At 33.4% G+C, this 18381-nt stretch overlaps 1 protein-coding gene across 7 annotated transcripts in view; it reads left to right on the top strand.

The window, feature by feature from the left end:
* The window catches only part of PPFIA2 (PTPRF interacting protein alpha 2), a 421038-nt gene that overhangs the window by 333674 nt on the left and 68983 nt on the right, over positions 1-18381 (top strand). For all 7 annotated transcript variants that reach the window (XM_081127256.1, XM_081127250.1, XM_081127251.1 and 4 more), the window contains 6 exons: positions 858-920; positions 5006-5097; positions 9493-9628; positions 11334-11554; positions 15679-15916; positions 17565-17594. In XM_081127256.1, coding sequence (XP_080983382.1) covers positions 858-920; positions 5006-5097; positions 9493-9628; positions 11334-11554; positions 15679-15916; positions 17565-17594 — 780 coding nt within the window. The remainder of the gene's footprint in view (positions 1-857; positions 921-5005; positions 5098-9492; positions 9629-11333; positions 11555-15678; positions 15917-17564; positions 17595-18381) is intronic.

Consider the following 18381-nt stretch of genomic DNA (forward strand, 5'->3'; position numbering starts at 1 on the left):
GTAGACATTTTCCCTTGCCCCATCCAATAAACCAAAATGGAAAACAATGTTTCAGTAAAATGTTAAAGTATTTTGATTAATTTACCCATTAGGCAGTGGTAAGGCATGACTTCTTCCCATTCAACTCCAAATGCGTGGCCACTATGCCAATTACTGCACTCAGTTTAATTTTACTCTGTAAACTTGAAAATAATGCATTGTTTTAAATTGTGCTTTGCAGTACCATAAGAACATTATAAAGCTTTTACAACAGTAATACTTTCATGGCAAGAATTTTAAAAAATATCTATGATGCAACTTATTTTCATGTCATGGTGTATAATATTAGTTTTTTAATTCACTAAAATTTATTTTTATTTCTCTAAAAATTTAACTATCATAGATATTATTAATTCTATATTTGAAATAGAATTCCAGAAATTGAACTTAATTTAAAAAATGTGATCTTATCATTTCTTCTTTTTCAGATAATAATAATCAGTTCATCTGAATTCTTTATCAATAACACCTCTGGATAATATTAAGCTTGTAACTCACTTTTTCTTATTGGAAGAGTAACCTAATTATTTCAAATTTTAAAAAGGCTGAGAGGAGGCAAACAGAAATATAAAGATAATATTCAGCCAATTTGTCAATTAAAATGTCATAAAATAACATGTCTCACTTAAATTATATTTTTCTCAAAATATTAAGGTGTCATGTTTAAAGATTCTATTGAAGCTTGGTTTCCATGGGATCCAACAAATAGATGCATCAAGGAAGAAATTAATGAAGATTCTTGAGTGATAAAAATAATCTTCATATCTAATTATTTTCTGTTTAGTTTATTAGTTATTTCTATTTTGTCTCTTCTGTAGAATGTTTTAATTCAAGAATCAGAAACTTTCAGAAAGAATCTGGAAGAATCTCTACATGATAAGGTATTACGGAAACTTACATTTTGCCCATTTTTCTATTTCACATTGGTAACTGTTTTGTAAAATAAATTTGAATAGAAATAATTTTAGGATGTTTTCTTTTTGAAACAATTTTAACTTTTATATTATACATACAAAAAATTTACACATATAGGGAGAGCTTGATGAACCTTTACAAACTAAACACACTAAAAATCAACACTGTGGAAACTCCATTCTTGATAACACATGATCGCTACTCTTATACCAAAGGGTAGTCACTACCTTGACTTCTTACAGGAAAAAAAAAAAAAAAAAAAATTGGTTTTCACTTGTTTGTGCTTTAGATAAGTGGAATAAAAATGTATGCACTAATTTATGTCTAGTTTGAGATACCGTTTTAACAGAAATGTATTAAATACCTATTATGCATAAGAATTGTGTTGTTATATAGTTTCAAACATGATCTTGGTTCAAAAGTAGCTGAAAAATCTAATTGAGGAGACAGAACACAGCTTTGCCAAAGCAATGAATTGCAGATTAGCAGACGCCAAGTGTCAAATGAGTGTAATAGACAATAAGAAATACAGGAAGGAGAGGTCACCATACATTCTTGCTGTAAAGAAGTCTTCATGGAGGTGAAGCTTGACTAAAACTTTAAGAAAAGGTAGTACTGTGTTGCAAGGCTTTCAAATACAGCGCATGTAGCATGATTGCAGGTGCTTGGTGGGGGAGGGTGTGAGAAGAGGGTTTGGTATTTTAAATAATAATGGTCATATGGTTCGGCTGGAATCAGTTTCTCCTATTGTAAGAAATGGGGTAGAAGAGGCACATCAGGACCAGGTTATGAAATGTTAAGAGTTTGATTGCCAATGTATCTTTGTACTCCTTCATTGGCCTGAAAAATGCGTGTTAGCAATTTTGTATTAATTTCATTTTGTTTGGCATAGGCAAATGAAATGGTATAAAATTACTAACTTATGAAGTGATCTATAATGTGTATTGAACAAAAGATGGAAGGGATAGAAAGAGAGAAGGAGCTAGAGGAAGGGAGAGAGGAAGGGAAAAAACAAGGAAGGGAGAACAAAAGTGTGGCATATGGAAAGTATTTGAAAAGATAAAAGAATAAAGGCAAGAGTGAACAGTTAAAAATAAGTAAATAAAAAGAAACTAAATAAACAAATACAGTCATGCCAAAGTATTACTTTTAAAATATCTGTTTTAACAACAACCAGTTAAAGTGATGACAGAGCTTATAAAAAATAAAAAAAAATTTAAAAGTGTGAGCAACAATACATTCAGTCCTATTGAATGCTATCTATTATGATGCTAATTTCAAAAATAACAATTTTGTCTCACTTTTGATGTGTACACAATCTCCCAAAAGATGGATCTACTAGAGCAATATTATGGTGCCTAGAAGATAACATCGGATTCTCGTTGAAGTAGTTCAGAATGTCTACATGGGGGGAGAGGTCATTTCTTCAGGCTCTTGAAGGCAGCTATGTTCTTATATAAAGAGCAGGACAGGGGACAGAGCCTAAACTAGAGCACAGAGAAAACAAAGATGGTTGATTTGCTGTATCATCAGAAGTTTGCTGGGACTGGTATGTGTGTAAAAAGAACTAGATTTTGACCAGATTGTAAAATTTGGACTTGATCCTGTTATGCAATGTTATGTTATCCAAAACTCTGTGTGCTTCTGGAAAGATGCCCAGAACTCACTCCCCCACCACCTACCTACCCAAGCCTTGTAGCATCAACAATGTGCCTAGGCGACCAGCAGCACCAATCATTCCCTGCTTCACAGCCTTGTTCCTGTCAACTGCCAGAGGAAGCAAACCCCAGGTCATATTTCATTTCTGAATATCATCTGCAGCTAAACATATTTCCTAACCTATCCATATTTCCTATAACTCCTCAAATTTCCACTCGATTATCTATAATGCATTATAATGCCCTGTATGTATACTCATCCACTTCTCTCAATGTTTCTCTTCACCATATTGATCTCTAAAATTTGAAGTTCTTAGGACTGCCCTTGGATTTCTTCTCTATGTTTAGTCCCTGATGAACTCATCTGATCTCATGGGTTTAAATACTATTTATAAATTGAGCACTTCCAAATTTAGATCTCCTACTGGGTTCTCTATCCTGAAGGAGTTCATGTATTCAAGAAGCTACTTAATATCTCTATTTGGACTCATAGGTATCTCCAACTTAACAGGTCAATCCCTCCCAAGTGCCATCACCACCTAATCTGACTACCACCACCAGCAGTCTTCTCAGTCAATCACAACTTCTTTCTCTTAGTTACTCAGGTTAAAAGCCTTGGAGTTACTCTTAACCCCCTTTTTATCTCATACTCCACATTTAGTCCAATAGCAAATTCTGTTAGTTTTACCTTCCAAATAGAACCATGTTCCTGCCATTCTCTCCCTAACACCACTGTTGTCCAAGCCATAATTCTCTTGCCTATGTTTTTGGAAGAACACTAATAATTTTATTTCTTCCCTTCCCCCAGTTCCATTAGATACTTTATTTTATAGCTGTCAGCGCAATCATGCAGCCTCTCAATTTAAAAATCCTCTAGTAATTTCCTATCTCTCTCAGAGTAAAACCAAAGACTTTAAAATGGTTTACAAGGCCTTTCAGGATTACTCTCCTCAAAACTTGCAATCATACTTTTCTAAATCCATCCCTTATCTGCCTTTTCTAAAGCCATCCCCAATCCAGCCTCACTGGCCTCATTGCCCTCTAGCTCACCAAATATACTCACATGCTGTTCCTTCTCTCTGCCATGCCTTTCCCTTTAATAATCCAGTTTTTGTAACTCTCTCCCTCTCTTCAGGTCTTTACTCAAACATCACTTTATTGAAGAGACTTTCCATGATTTTCCTACTTTTCTTTCCTACCCACATCCTTAAGACTGTATCTGTTTATTGTGTTTTCTATCACATTATAAATTACATGAAAGCAGGAAGTTTGTTAGTTTATTACTATACCTCAGGTACCTAGCACACAAAGGGTGCTTAGTGTACATTTGTGGAAATAACAAATAAATTAAAAAATACATTAAAAACTGTTGAATATTTTTAAGAAAAGATATTTGAATATTTTTAAGGAAAGATACTTAAGGAAAGATATGATCAGAATATTTTTATCTGATCATACATATTTTTTTAAATGATGCATCTGACAGAAGAATATGTGGGGAAAGGATTGAAGGGAGCATCACCTCTGTGGAAGCTGGTAAAATAACTCAGGAAAGAGGTAAAAAGGGTGTAGAGTAAGATGGTGGTAGTAAGAATAAAAGGGCAGATAAGAGAAACATTACAAAGGTCACATTGACAAAAAAAAAAAAAAAAGTGTGGTCAGAAAGGACGTATGAATCAAGTAAAATGTCAAGCATAGGCCACTTGGAGAGGGAAAAACAGCAATAGAAAATCCAGAAGAACACTTTTAAACATTTATAATATTATAAAAATTATAATTATGAGAAGAAAATTAAAGTGCTTCCATCAGCATTTAAGGGCAATAAGGCAACCCTTATCTTCACAAATTTATAGACTGAACCTGATAATGCCAATCTGACAAAATTATCAGTTGCACAAATAATTGTACCATTATAAAACTAATAATTTTAACTCAAATGATGATTTTTTTCCCCTCATCCTTTTAATTCAATCTTCTTTTTCCTTCACCCATGTACCCTTCAACGCTTATAGAATAATAGAAATTCACTTATTGCATAAATAAAACCTTTTCTTTATTTTTTAAACTGGCTATGATTTCTACTTTTCATTTTTAAGTGATGTATACATAGCTGGTCATGACCTTAGTGTTCCTGTATTTTTGCAAAAATTTAGGATTAATGAATTCTAGGGAATGTAGATAGGTTTTTATTGATTTTTGCTGTTCATATTTTCATGACAAGGGGAAAAATCAGGCATGCTTTACTCTCATGACTAATAATCTTTAATAAAATTATATCCATCAGCTTTTCATTTTTAAAAAGCCACTAAACTTGGTGGTTTTGTATATCATAACTGAGTGTTGGTATTATTGGTATTTGCATATCATTTGAGTAACACTTCTTTGATTTTTAGGAAAGATTAGCGGAAGAAATTGAAAAGCTGAGATCTGAACTTGACCAATTGAAAATGAGAACTGGCTCTTTAATTGAACCCACAATATCAAGGTAACATTAAATTAAAAGCTTATCTGCAGTTGACTAAAAACCAATATGAATTTCCTTATGGTTAATATCTCCTCAAATAAAATAAACAAGTACCTCCTATTGCTCAGCCATCATTGCTCTATTTTGACTCCTCACCAATTTAGTTTCTACACTAAAAAATGATTGTCTTTTAGAAATCCTTTCTATAGACATGCAATAAAAATTGAAATCACTACTTTTCATATTCAGCATTTAATTATATAGATAAAATACATTAAAAGAGTCTTAAATGAAGACATGGAACTATATGGATGTAAGAGATTACATCTTGTTCCAGGAAGAAGTATCAGCCGTTTTCTCTACATGCAGAAATGTTTTCAATGCTTAACGTTACTGAAGAAATCTCATTCATTATGGCCACTCATATTCAAACAGCATATAACTATTTTGGTAAAGTAATTGCAAATAAAGAGGAAAAGAGAAAGTATACTTGTTTAAAAATTCAAATAAATGTAGCCGTACTCATCTACTTTAACTCAGTACCTCAGCTGAAAAGAAACAGAGACAATTGTTTCTCTCTCTAGATAGACTTCAGTAATTTACATATAATTTTCTTTTTTACTTAGAGGCTTTTATTCAAATTGTATAAGAAATCCTAGAAGAATTCACTCATTTTGATCATTTTTTAATTAAGCAATACAATGATATCAGCTATTTGAAACTTTTGACCACCAAAGATTTCTAGAAGTTCTTTTTTCATGGCCTTATGCTTAAGATTAGCTCCACAAGGGCTGGAATTTCTGTCTCTTTAATTACTATAATTTCAGCACCTTAAAAAAGAGTCTGCCATGTAGTGTGCTCTCAATAGATATTGTTGAATGAATGAATATCTGGTAAAGCATTTTTCAGATGTTCAGATGAAAAATCCAAATTTAAAAAAATCTAAAGGAGTTTATGTTTTTCAGTATAAGTACTGATAAAATATTCAGTATGTTGAGTATTTCTCTCTTCAGTTAAGTATAAGAAACACATTTCTGCAGGTATAAATACATCCAAAATTTAAAAAAAAATAATAATAGGTCTTTAATTTAGAAAATCATGTTTATTTATTTTTTAATTTTATTCTGACTTATATCTGAACTGAAACTGTTAATTCAGTTCCATGTATTCATAAGGTGATGATCATAATGGTGATGATGATGGAGGAGAAAAACAACTGATAAAATATCAAAGGAGTAAATACATACAGTGAACATTATTAAATTAACAAATGAAAGATATTTTAATAGGACCAAACGGCCATTTTATTGTCTTTTTGAACTTCAGCCTCAGAAATGCAGATTTCTAGAGGTGGTGTCTAAAAATTCATTGTCACAGTGAGTCATCATGGGCCACCTAACAATGTGACATGTATCCACAATAACAGAACTACACACAGAACAATTTTTCTCTGATGCAGCAGACTGTAGTAGAAACAACACTACACCAACCATAATAAGACTGACATTCTTAGGTCTCAGACATATAATTACTGGCTGTTTGATTTTGGAAGACCTATTTTCTTAATAAGATTCTAATTATGTGTATGTTTTACATAAATTACATATAAAATACTATTTTTCTGACTATCTCACAAGCTTATTTTGCAGGTAAAATGAGACACATAACATGAATTATATATAAGGTACTATTTTTATGACTATCTCACAAACTTACATTTGCAGATAAAATGAGAAGTAAGCAAAGGGGTTTTGTAAACAGTAAATCACACCAAAAGTATAAAGCTTTATAGAAAGTATTAAGCTAAATTGATGAAACTTATAGTAAGTTACAGGATAACTGAATATTTATTAAATAACCTTTATTTGTTGAACATCCATGCTTTTGAGTGCACATAATTAGGAAAGAAACAATTGAAAAAACAGACGGTGCACTAGAACATCATCAACTTGTGTTTGATCTTCCAGTTGAGGACATAGGAAGAGATGAGCTAAAATTAGCAATTATCAGTAACTAATATCTCTAGTAGTATCTCATCTGAGAAGAAAGTGAAATAAGTTTCAGAGTGACTGGAGATGGCCAGATTTGGCTGAGCTCTGAAAAAAGGTAGGATGTAGATAATTAGAAAGGATGATGGAGAACCTTCCAGAAGCAGAGGGATGGATTACAGGTTTGCTCTAAGAAAATTCACATTTGGTTTATCTATGGAAGTTCTTTCATAAGATTATGTGCAAGATTCACAGGAGATTCAGGAGGGTAAACTTCAGGATGGTTCTTTGTCTAAATGAATTGGTGACTGTAGATGAGCTTGTAACTTAGACCTCCTAGTACCTCCCAAAATAATGTATAGAAAAATGACTAAATTTTAAATGTATAGAAGTGTTACCTTTGATTTCTCTTGTCAGAGAACTGGTTCACAGAGTTGAATAAAAGGCAAGAGGTGAGCAGTAACTTTTTTAGATGAAGTATAAGCAATTGGCTCTTCTACAATTGCTGTTGACTCAGGTCTTTTGTTATTTCAAGATCAATTAAGCACTTTCTACTTGCTAGACATTGTGGCCTTAGAGATTCAGTGGTGATAGATGGTGATGAAGAGGACATGTTCCAGATGGAAAATAGAGGAGGAATAGTTTGTGGACCATCTTACTGGAAGGAATATGAGGAGCTAGAATATGACAATGGGACTTTGAACTTTAAGAATACTAACCATGTAAATGTGTGAAGAGACTGTTTTCAAAGACTCGGAAGTGAAAGTGTGACTTATGGAAGGAATTGAAAGTCAGTACAGCTAGATGGGGAAATACAGAGAGTAACTACAAATGAAGCTGGAAAGTATGAAGAGCCTTAAGTGTAGAGAGCCTTTTAAGGACACTGAAGATCTTCAGGTTGTCAATGGGACCAGATCTATGTTTTGTTTCATGTTTTTAAAAATGACCTAAAGTTGAGAGATAAAACAAACAAAAAAATACTCATAGGATGATGTTATAATTTTAGAAAATCCACTTTGATGCCCGAAGAGATATTTATCTTAAGTAGCCACAGACAAAAAAAACCTAGAAAGTTCTGAGCTAGTTTGGAATGCATTTTAATCAATTTCATTAATTATCTTACCAGATATTTGTTAAGTACTTAATAACACCTTGAACATGTAATGGTGGTGAAAGTATATTTTCTTCATGAAACTTATGCTCTCTGCCAAATAGATAAACACTAAGATTTGTACCATTTATGGCCATGGCCTTGTTGGTTAGTTTTTATATATGACTACTCCACAATAAAAAAGTTTGCTCGATTAAGTTCAAGTTCCCTGCTGGAAAAAACGATTGCTGTCCTCTATCTTGAGGATGGTTCCTTAGTTCATTTGCTTTAACGTTCTGTTTGGCAAAACAAGGACTTGCATCAGTTAAATCAGTATCTTCTGTTGTAAACACTCAGACTTCATCTAACCTCTTTTATTTAATCTTGCCAAATATTTGGAAATGCTTCATTCACAAAGAGAACTAAGGGTGAAAGCATAGAGCAGCAGGAGTCCCAAGTTCAAGAGTAAACAGAGCTTTAAGTACATTTGCTATTGATGATAAATCATTTTGTAGGACAGCATTGCCATTCTTATCATTATTATTGTAGTAATAAACAGAATTTGCTGTAAATCTCTATATACATAATGTACCTGGAGAAACTTTTACCACACTTTAATTACAGTGTACTTTATTCTCATGCTCATTGAAGGGCAGTGTGACAATATTTTCCAATTAGAATATTCCAACTGTTTCATCTCTAAGTAGATTTCAACATCAAATGTGCTTATCAAAATATCTTTTTATCAATGTCTTATTAAAAGCTAAAAAATTACTTTGGTAGTATATCCTATTTTATTTAAAAAATAACTTTATTAACCTTGGGTCAATCTAATTTTAAGTATTTCATTGATTTTTCTAAGTTGAAAAATAGAATGTTGAAAATTCTGGGACCCCAAAAATTTACATATTTTTTTTCTGTTAGATTAATGAGCAATGTTTAATACAAATACAGTAACAAATAGCATATGTTGGGAGATCCACTAAAGAGTTCAAACTAAATGGAATTGCCAGAATTTAAGCCTTTGGGTTTTGGTTGTCAATCGTAACATGCTTTGTTGTACTAGCGCATTTGAAAATAATAAGTAATGAACAGAAAGCCTTTTTATATTCTAAAAAGAGAAAATGTACTAGACCTTCATGAAAGAACCTGAGGCTGGAATTTCTGACATAAGCCTCTGAAAAGACCTCAGAGGGCCATGACAATTCATCAGCTTTCTTTCTTGAGGTTTATTTCCTCGAGCGTTAATGCTTTGCTGCCAATTAAGAAGTAGATAGTGATTTGCTGGTAAGTTTAATTTTGGAGATTAGCTATATTTCATATTTTTCCTTTTTCCAGGACTCATCTTGACACCTCAGCTGAATTGCGCTATTCGGTTGGGTCCCTCGTGGACAGCCAGTCTGACTACAGAACAACTAAAGTAATAAGAAGACCAAGGAGAGGCCGCATGGGTGTGCGAAGAGATGAGCCAAAGGTTACACTTTTTATTTCAAGTCTCTGATGGTTTTAAGTAAATAAACTTCCATTTTGGATAGAATTTTAATACTGAGTAGGTTCAAAATGCTAGCATTTTTATTAGTTTCAAGTGTGACATATGACATATTTTAAAAACTATAACTAACACAAAACCACTAACTACTATATGCCAGAAGTTCGACTAAACATTTTCCATGTATTTATCCACATAACCTTATGAATTGAGTCTATTTTTATGCTAATTTCAGATATGAAAATATGGAAGCTCAGAAAATTTAAGTGTTCAAACACAGCCAGCAGAGTAATACAATCAAAATGTGAGCCTATGTTTGTGTCATTTCAAATTCCAAGCTTTTATCCATTGCACTATTTTGTATTTTCTTATTTGCTTGGGCACCCAAGCAATGGCATTTATACTGTTGATTAAAATAAATTAAATATTTTAATTATAATTACTACTTTAAAAACACTTTGAGGAAAATATACAGAGACTGTTGAAGGTGTTTGTAGAGAAAGTGTCCACGATCAATGGCAGTGCCAGCCTTTCAGTCACTCAGTAGCTCAGCGTTTGTAACTATGCATGTTCACCAAGTACACGGTTGCATTATACGGAGAATACAGTTCCTTTGTGCCCTAACTAGAGTTTATTCTCCCCAACCACTGCATATGTCCAAAATACTACACAACCTACTTGTCTTTACTCGTACAAACCTTTTCTTTTCTTTTCTTTTTTCTTTTCTTTCTTTTCTTTTCAACCCTTTCATTTTTAATTGGCACCTACGTGTCATGTACAAATGAGTCCCTCAGCAGGCATTCAGTCTCAGTTGAATGGATAGATAAATGAACAGGCAAAGACTAAATTAAGTTCCACCTAGTTCTTTCCTCATTTTTAAATGAAAAATAAATTAGTACTACTTGGTAACAAAACAATTTGTAACATAAAAGCTAATCAGGGTTTTCGAATCTTAAATACTCAAGGCAATCTCTTGTGGTCCCCCCACCCCAAATTATTTTACACCATCACAAAAATGAAAAAATGATTTTTTAAAACAGCAGAAAGCTCTAGGACCTCCTTTTTTCTCCCAAACCTGTCATACTTTGAGATTGCAGCTTGAAAAACACTGGTCTATTAGTCACTCAACACTTTTGTTCACATGAGGTTTTATTGTATCAGTTAAAACATAGCCATGTATAATGGCATGCCTTGGGCTTAAAAAAAATCAATCAGGCATTTAAGTGACCAGAGCTGTAGAAATTAAATTAAATTACTTTGCAATATTTTTAAATAATATTTAGTTAAAATTTATGTAAATGATTATTAGGGAGAAAATTCTTGTATAATTTGTTGTATGATAATATTTGTTGTCCCAGTCTATAATACAAAAGTATAGATTAGAGTAGTGTTGTAAACAGAAATGTTTTAAAGTAATTGTTACTTTGATTTGGAGTTGAGCTAGAAATCATGGAGATGTCTTCATTTATTATTTTTATTTTGATTAAAATGTTGATATGTATGCAGACACTACCTCCCATAACATAAAATGCCAATAAATATTTTATTTAACCAATACATTAAAATGTTAATAATCAGTTCCGCTTTTGCCAAGTAATCTGTAAAAGCATGTGTGCTTTTTTGTTTTTCAGAATATTACTTTGCAAATGTACACTGCGATAAATATTATAACTGTTTATTCATCATTCAGGTAAAATCTCTTGGGGACCATGAGTGGAATAGAACTCAACAAATGGGAGTGCTAAGCAGCCACCCTTTCGAAAGTGACACAGAAATATCTGATATTGATGATGATGATAGAGAAACAATTTTTAGCTCAATGGATCTTCTCTCTCCAAGTGGTCATTCTGATGCCCAGACTCTAGCTATGATGCTTCAGGAACAATTGGATGCCATCAACAAAGAAATCAGGTGAGTTCAATTATTACTGATGGTGTCAAGAAATTAGAAGACCTTGATACTAAAAACGTGATCATCAGATCAGAAGCATTGGCATAACCTGGGAGGGTACTGGAACTGCAGAATTTCATACTTCACCCCACACCTACTGATTCAGAATGTGCATTTTCACAAAATTCCCTGGGTATCTATATATGTCATATACAAAATCAGAGTGCTTTTGTAAGGAACACACATGAAACATACAGACATGATACAATATGAAAGAATGAAGTGAAGATAAAAACTTCTCCAATGAATTTTAAAGAACTTTTTAAATTAAATTTTACTATTTAAATGGTATTTGTGGTGACAAGATACATTCTTAATGTACGTTTAACACTACAGTAAAGGCACTAAATAGCATGCAAATTAATTTGCAGCTGGCTCCTTAAAAGTATTTAGACATTGAAGTGAAATTAACTATGACTGAATTATTTCAAACTAGGTTTTTCAAAAGGTACTATCATCACATAATATCTAGATAATAGGTGGTTTCCAAAGATAACATTATGGAATAGAAATTGTACAACTTAACACTTCAAATATTGAGAAATGTCACTATGATAATTTAAATTTTAACTTATGTTTTTTTCTATCATTAATTTGACTGTCCCCTATGGTGTCAGGTGGATTTGTTTTCTTTTAAACATCAGGAAATTATTCTTGTTTTTTCAAGTGATGATCAGTTTTACTATTTTGAACCATGCCTTTATTCATCCTTTCTGACTCTAGCTTTAATCTGTTGACCTCTTACTTTGATTCAAATCTACCTAGCTCTCCACTATCATCACCATATTGCACATTGTAGTAGGTTCTCATATGGATGACAGTAATAGTTCTATCTGGTTTCTTTGTAGTCTTTGGATTCCCAAGCTAGTCCAAGCTGACACCACAGCCAGAGCACACTTTTCAAAAAACAAGTGTACTTATGTACTATCCTTTGTCAAAAAGCCCTTCGGTTTCCCTTTAGAATTCTCTGATGGTCTGCAATGCCCCACCTACTTCACCATTCTCTTACCTTCTCCATGTTCTGTTGTACATGACTTCCAGCTCCTTGAATGTTCCATATGGTCCCTGTTTTGCTGAGGCTATTCCTTTCTTCTGGAATAGTCTCCTCAATCCACACTGTTCTGCCCTAACTCATCACCCACTTTATACTTACACTCCATGAACAGCTCAATTCTTCTGTCCTTCAGTTCACTTTTCTCTCCTTTGGCTCTTTGTCTTTACTGGGTTATGAGTTATATATAACTTATAAGTATATCTGGGTTTGCTAACTGCTTTATTTCCAGAATTTAGCATTTTGATAAATAAAAAGTGTTTCATAAATATTTGATTACTATAAATAGAAAAAATCTATATAAAGCATGACTTTCAAGTGAATAACACTTTCTAATGCTGTGCAGCTAATGATACTTGTTTTCACCAAAAAATATACACACACCCTCAATAACATGCTATGTCCCTCCAGGGAATTTTAGGGTTTTTGCATTAGGATAATAATTTCCAATTACAATCTTGACCTAAACTAATTAAATTGATATCCAAATAATAAATTCATACTATTGTCTTTCAATATGTTACATTACTGCCCTTCTTAATGTAGATTAAAATAGTTGCTGATTGTAATACATTAAGAAATGTATAAAATTTGAGTACAGAGCAACATTTAAAAGAAGTAAGCACCTTGATATAAACTGTGGTAATATGCTAACATTAATGGGAATGTATCTCTTGTTAAGATTTTTCTTCTTTCACAAATTAATTTAATTATTTCACAGTATAGTTTTGAAAGAAATTCCACTTCTCTTAAAGGGAGAGATAAGATTGCTTTAAACTCATTTGTCACTGCGGCATTCATTAATCTGTTCATCTATAGTTAGCTATGATTGGCCCAATTTACTCTTGTAGTTTTATTAATTCTTTCAGCCTTCTCTTTGATTCCTATGAGAATCCCTCCCCAACACACTAGGACAGAATAAAGGGAATCTATTTTGTTGTTATTTTCTTTGCTCCCCACATTTACATCAGGGTTCTAAAGTTCATTGGATTGCCATCTATTTTTTTCCAAATAAATTGAATGTCTAGGTAGCATTGGATTTCCTGTTTGCTTAAACTTTGATTTACCTCTTACTCAACTTGTTCCTCTAGGTTTGACTCTCCTTTACAATGAATAGAATACTAGAGTTAATAACTACAAATTCTTTGTATAGCAGAACCACATCACCGGATATTTCTGGGGTCATTTTCCACCAATCATTTTAAATGTACGAAAAATGTATTCTTTTTTTTAAGAGGAGGAAGTTTTTCTATTAGCACATGTTTAAAGCATTAATGATGTTATACTCTGATACTTGATAAAAGCTTTCTTCAGGATTCTGATCTTTGGCTCAAGTTAAAATGCACCCAGGAAAATTAACTTCAAAGTAACAGAATTTAAATTCTTTGTGTAAGTAAAAAAGTATAATTAAGATTAAATGTACTTCTTAATATTTTTATTTATTTTTTTAGAGCAGTTTAGGTTTCACAGCAAATTTAATTGAAGGGAAGTACAGAGATTTCCCCATGACCCCATCCATGCCTATCCTTCCCCACAATCAACATCTTCCACCACAGTAGTATGTCTGTTACAACTGATGAGCGTAGATTGACACTTTCCCCCAAAGCCCATAGTTTACATTACGGTTTACTCTTGCTGATGTGCATTCTGTGCATTTGGAAGAATATATAATGGCATCTATCAATATGGTATCAGAGTATTTTCACTGCCTTAAAATCCACTGTACTTTACCTAATCATCCTTCTTCCCATCCAACCCCTGGCAACCACTGACTTTTTACTGTCTCCATAATTTTGCCTTTTCCAGAGGGTCATATAGTTGTAATCACATAATATGTAGACTTTTCAGATTGGCTTCTTTCATTTAGTCATATGCATTTAATGTTCTTCCATGTCTTTTTGTGCCTTGATAGCTCATTTCTTTTTAGTGCTGAATAATATTCCAGTTTATTTATCTATTTACCTACGGAGGGACATCTTGATTGCTTCAGGGTTCTGGAAATTTTAAATAAAACTGCTATAAACATCCATATACTGGTTTTTATATAGACATAAGTTTTCAGCTCCTTTGAGGAAATACTAAGGAACATGATTACTGGATCATATGGTAAGGGTGTGTATAGTTTTGTAAGGAATTGCCAAACTGTTTTCCAAAGTAAATATGGAAAAAGAAAACTTTGCAATGATCATAACCTTGAAGTTGAAGGGTATATGTCATAGGAGATCCCAATTAGCCATTTGTAGTTAAAAGGAAATTTCTCAGGAGGTTTCTGTTCCCCTCTTTTCAAACAAACTATGCTGGTACGCAGCTTCATTATAACAATATGTAAAATGTGCATAGATTCATCTTAAATTAGAGCTCTTTGCAACCCAGCTAGAGCTCTTTATTCTTTGGGTCTTTGTATTTCTAATATATACACATTCTTGAAGCTTATTTTTATTTAAAGAAAAGAGCAATGCTTTGTCATCTCAAAAGCATTTATAGCAACAATTTAATTTTTAAAATATCTACCCATCACCTCCACCTTATTAAATTGCATGGTGCTTATTTAAGGGCAACTTGTCTAAATAGGTGTTAATGCTTAAAAAAAAAAGACTCAGATTTATTGGTCCAAATGATAATTATGAATGACCATTTATTGAGGATTTTATCAATTATACTTTGATATAATTGGAGGTAAGATTCAATAACTTTGTTGGAACCTGAGTTTCTAAAACTCTCATTTATCAGCACATGAGTTCAAGTATAAGCTTAGGATTAATGACATAAATTAATTAGACAGGCAAGGAGCTTTTGCAGGTTACAGTATAGAAAGAGGGTCCAACTGAAAGTGGAGAGGAATTATGTATCACTTGGAAAAATGACTTTCTAAATTTCAGCCAGGAAGTCCCTTGAATTTATTAAAAGCTATATTTTCTAGAGAGAGAAAAAAGATGAAAATAGTACATTTGATATAAAATGTTTACAGAGTTTTATTGACTTATTAGCATTATTCAGAGCGTATCATGGGTCAAAATTTAACTGTATCTTTCAGGCTAATTCAGGAAGAAAAAGAATCTACAGAGTTACGCGCTGAAGAAATTGAGAACAGAGTAGCTAGTGTGAGCCTGGAAGGCCTGAATCTAGCGCGAGTGCACCCCGGGACCTCCATCACTGCCTCGGTGACAGCCTCCTCGCTGGCCAGCTCGTCGCCCCCCAGCGGACACTCAACGCCCAAGCTCACCCCGCGAAGTCCTGCCCGGGAGATGGACCGGATGGGGGTCATGACCCTGGTACGATGCGTCCAGGGAACTTCAGCCGCCACTGGGATGAGTGATCCATTAGTTGATACTGAGAGGGCTTTCTGAGTGTTTTATTGTTTCTTCTTTCCTTTTTCCACAACCCCATGCGATAGGTACAGTTATTAATCCCGTTATGCAATGAAGATACACAGGTGTAACTTTCCCAAGGGCATACAATAAGTAAATGGAGGAGTAGTCATCCCAACAGCACATTAGAAACCTGAATGGCTTAAAGCATTAAGCACATTTTTATTAATGACAAGTTGATGAAGTAAAGTGGGGGTGCCTTTGAACACAATAAATAATAAAAGTTATTTATTATAATTGCTTCGATACACCAACATAAAATGTTATGATTTTTTGCATACAAAACTATAAAATAGTTTTAGTAAGAAGAGCCATCGAAAGCAATGGCAGCAATTTCCCAGTTTTGTTTTAGGACATTTATGCATTTTCTTGAGTAGTTAGTCATAAATAAATCAGTGGTAAGTGAAGATTATCTCATTATAATTAGAGTACTTAACTATTTAGAACTTTTTCTGAGGGTACAAAGTGTTTAAAATGTTCAATATGTGACTCAGAAAAACAAGAAATGAAATTCAGAAAGTATCACATAATCAAACTTTGTCGTCAGATTCACTACTGTTATAGTGAAACATATTTTCTTTTACATGTAGAAAATATTGGAGGAAAAATAATTTTGTTGGGTATAATTTATGTTTGAATATTCAAAGGAACATTAGAAATTTTAGGGACAGAAATTCAGGTTGAAAAGACACTGTAATTGTTTGCGTTGTATATGTTTATATATCTTGCAAACATTTTTATTTTTTGTTGTATTTACTTTTACTTGGTGTGTTGACTTTTACCGGACCACCAGTACATAAGCATAAATGACACGCTCGCAATTTCTAGTTAGAATACTGGATGGGGTAAATCAACCCTTTTTCTGATAACAGCTGAAATATAAAGTATAATGGAATAATTTAACAATAATTATTTTCTCTTCATAAGAAAAATAAAGATAAGTGAATAAGGTTCATGGAATCATAAAGAATTTGCTTTGTAAAAAATTCTGTAAAAGAGCATCGACAGGAAAACAGCAGCCCGAGAAACGCGATGCTGAGGGCAGAGCCTTTGGCGCTTGGGAATAGGGGATTTGTTAGAATTCAGGGAGACTGAGGTCCCTCAGGACCAGCCTATCTGCCCCCAGGAGGCCCAAGGCTCTACACAGAGGGGGGAAAGACACTGTCTGTAAACTCCATATGCATGCATTGAATCATTATTTATGCGTAATCTTTTCATTCCCAGCTACATTTCACTGGGAGAACATAGTTCCATATTTATTTCTGACTAGCTCACTCCATGTGTTCTTTATATTCCCAGGCCCATGTCTCGTATCTCATGCAGGTACTCAGGTGACACCCCACCCAAGCCTTGCAGGAAGTTCCCTCTCGAAACTAAGTCCAAGACAGGTGCTTTTATAATGATTAACAAATAAATATAAGCACATTTATTTAGAAAAAATGGAATAAAAAAACAAAGCAAAGGTACAAATACTGTTTAAATTTGTAACATGAGTAAATGAAAATCATTAACTAGTTCTGTTTTATGTTGCTTTTACCCCTGCCAATCACAGCCGAGTGATCTAAGGAAACACCGGAGAAAGGTACTGTAAATAACTTTTATATGATTACTAGTTGAATATTGTTTTTCCTAAGCTTTAAAATTATATTCCCTCTAGTTGAAATACTTTATTAACATAAAAAGACATATTAAGAGTATTTAAGTATTATTGAATTCTTTAAATATGATCATAAGGGCAAATGCCTTAAAAACAAAATTTTTTTATGCCTTTTGGATCAATGATTAGATTATAGGGCTAAATATCCTACAGAATATTTAGAGCACTGTTGCTACAAAGAATTAGATCATTTAATATCTATACTAGAATAATGCTATTTGTTTTAAAACATAGGTTTTATTATTATTCAGGTATAGTGAGGCCAACAGGTCAGGAGACAACTGCAATGAAGAGATAACCTGTTACATTTCCCAAGAGGACTGGGCTCACCATGCTCTGCAGGGCCACAGGGATGGGTCAGGAGACAGAGAGAGTGAGGGGAAAGTGGGCAGGAGGCTTTATCATGGTCTCTGTGGGAAAGGTAAGATAAGAAGGACTGGGATTGGCTGTTTTGAATAAAACAGGCTCTGGGGTATAGGTGCTATCTCTAATTGTCTAATGCTTGGCCTGTGATGATGAAGGCAGAGGAACATTGCTTCCTGGAGTGTCAGAGCCAGACAGATAAGATAGAATGAGATCTAGACACGGATGGGCTAATTTTCTTGTGGAAGGCACACTCCAGGGAAGTGGTTTGCTTTCTCTAGGAATGAGCTAGCCCTGGGAGGGGCAGCTTCTGGATCAGCATGGCCCCAGACGCCAGAGCATCAAGAAT

The sequence above is a fragment of the Miniopterus schreibersii genome, assembly GCF_964146895.1.
Source record: "Miniopterus schreibersii genome assembly, chromosome: 2".
Classification (NCBI taxonomy): domain Eukaryota; kingdom Metazoa; phylum Chordata; class Mammalia; order Chiroptera; family Miniopteridae; genus Miniopterus; species Miniopterus schreibersii.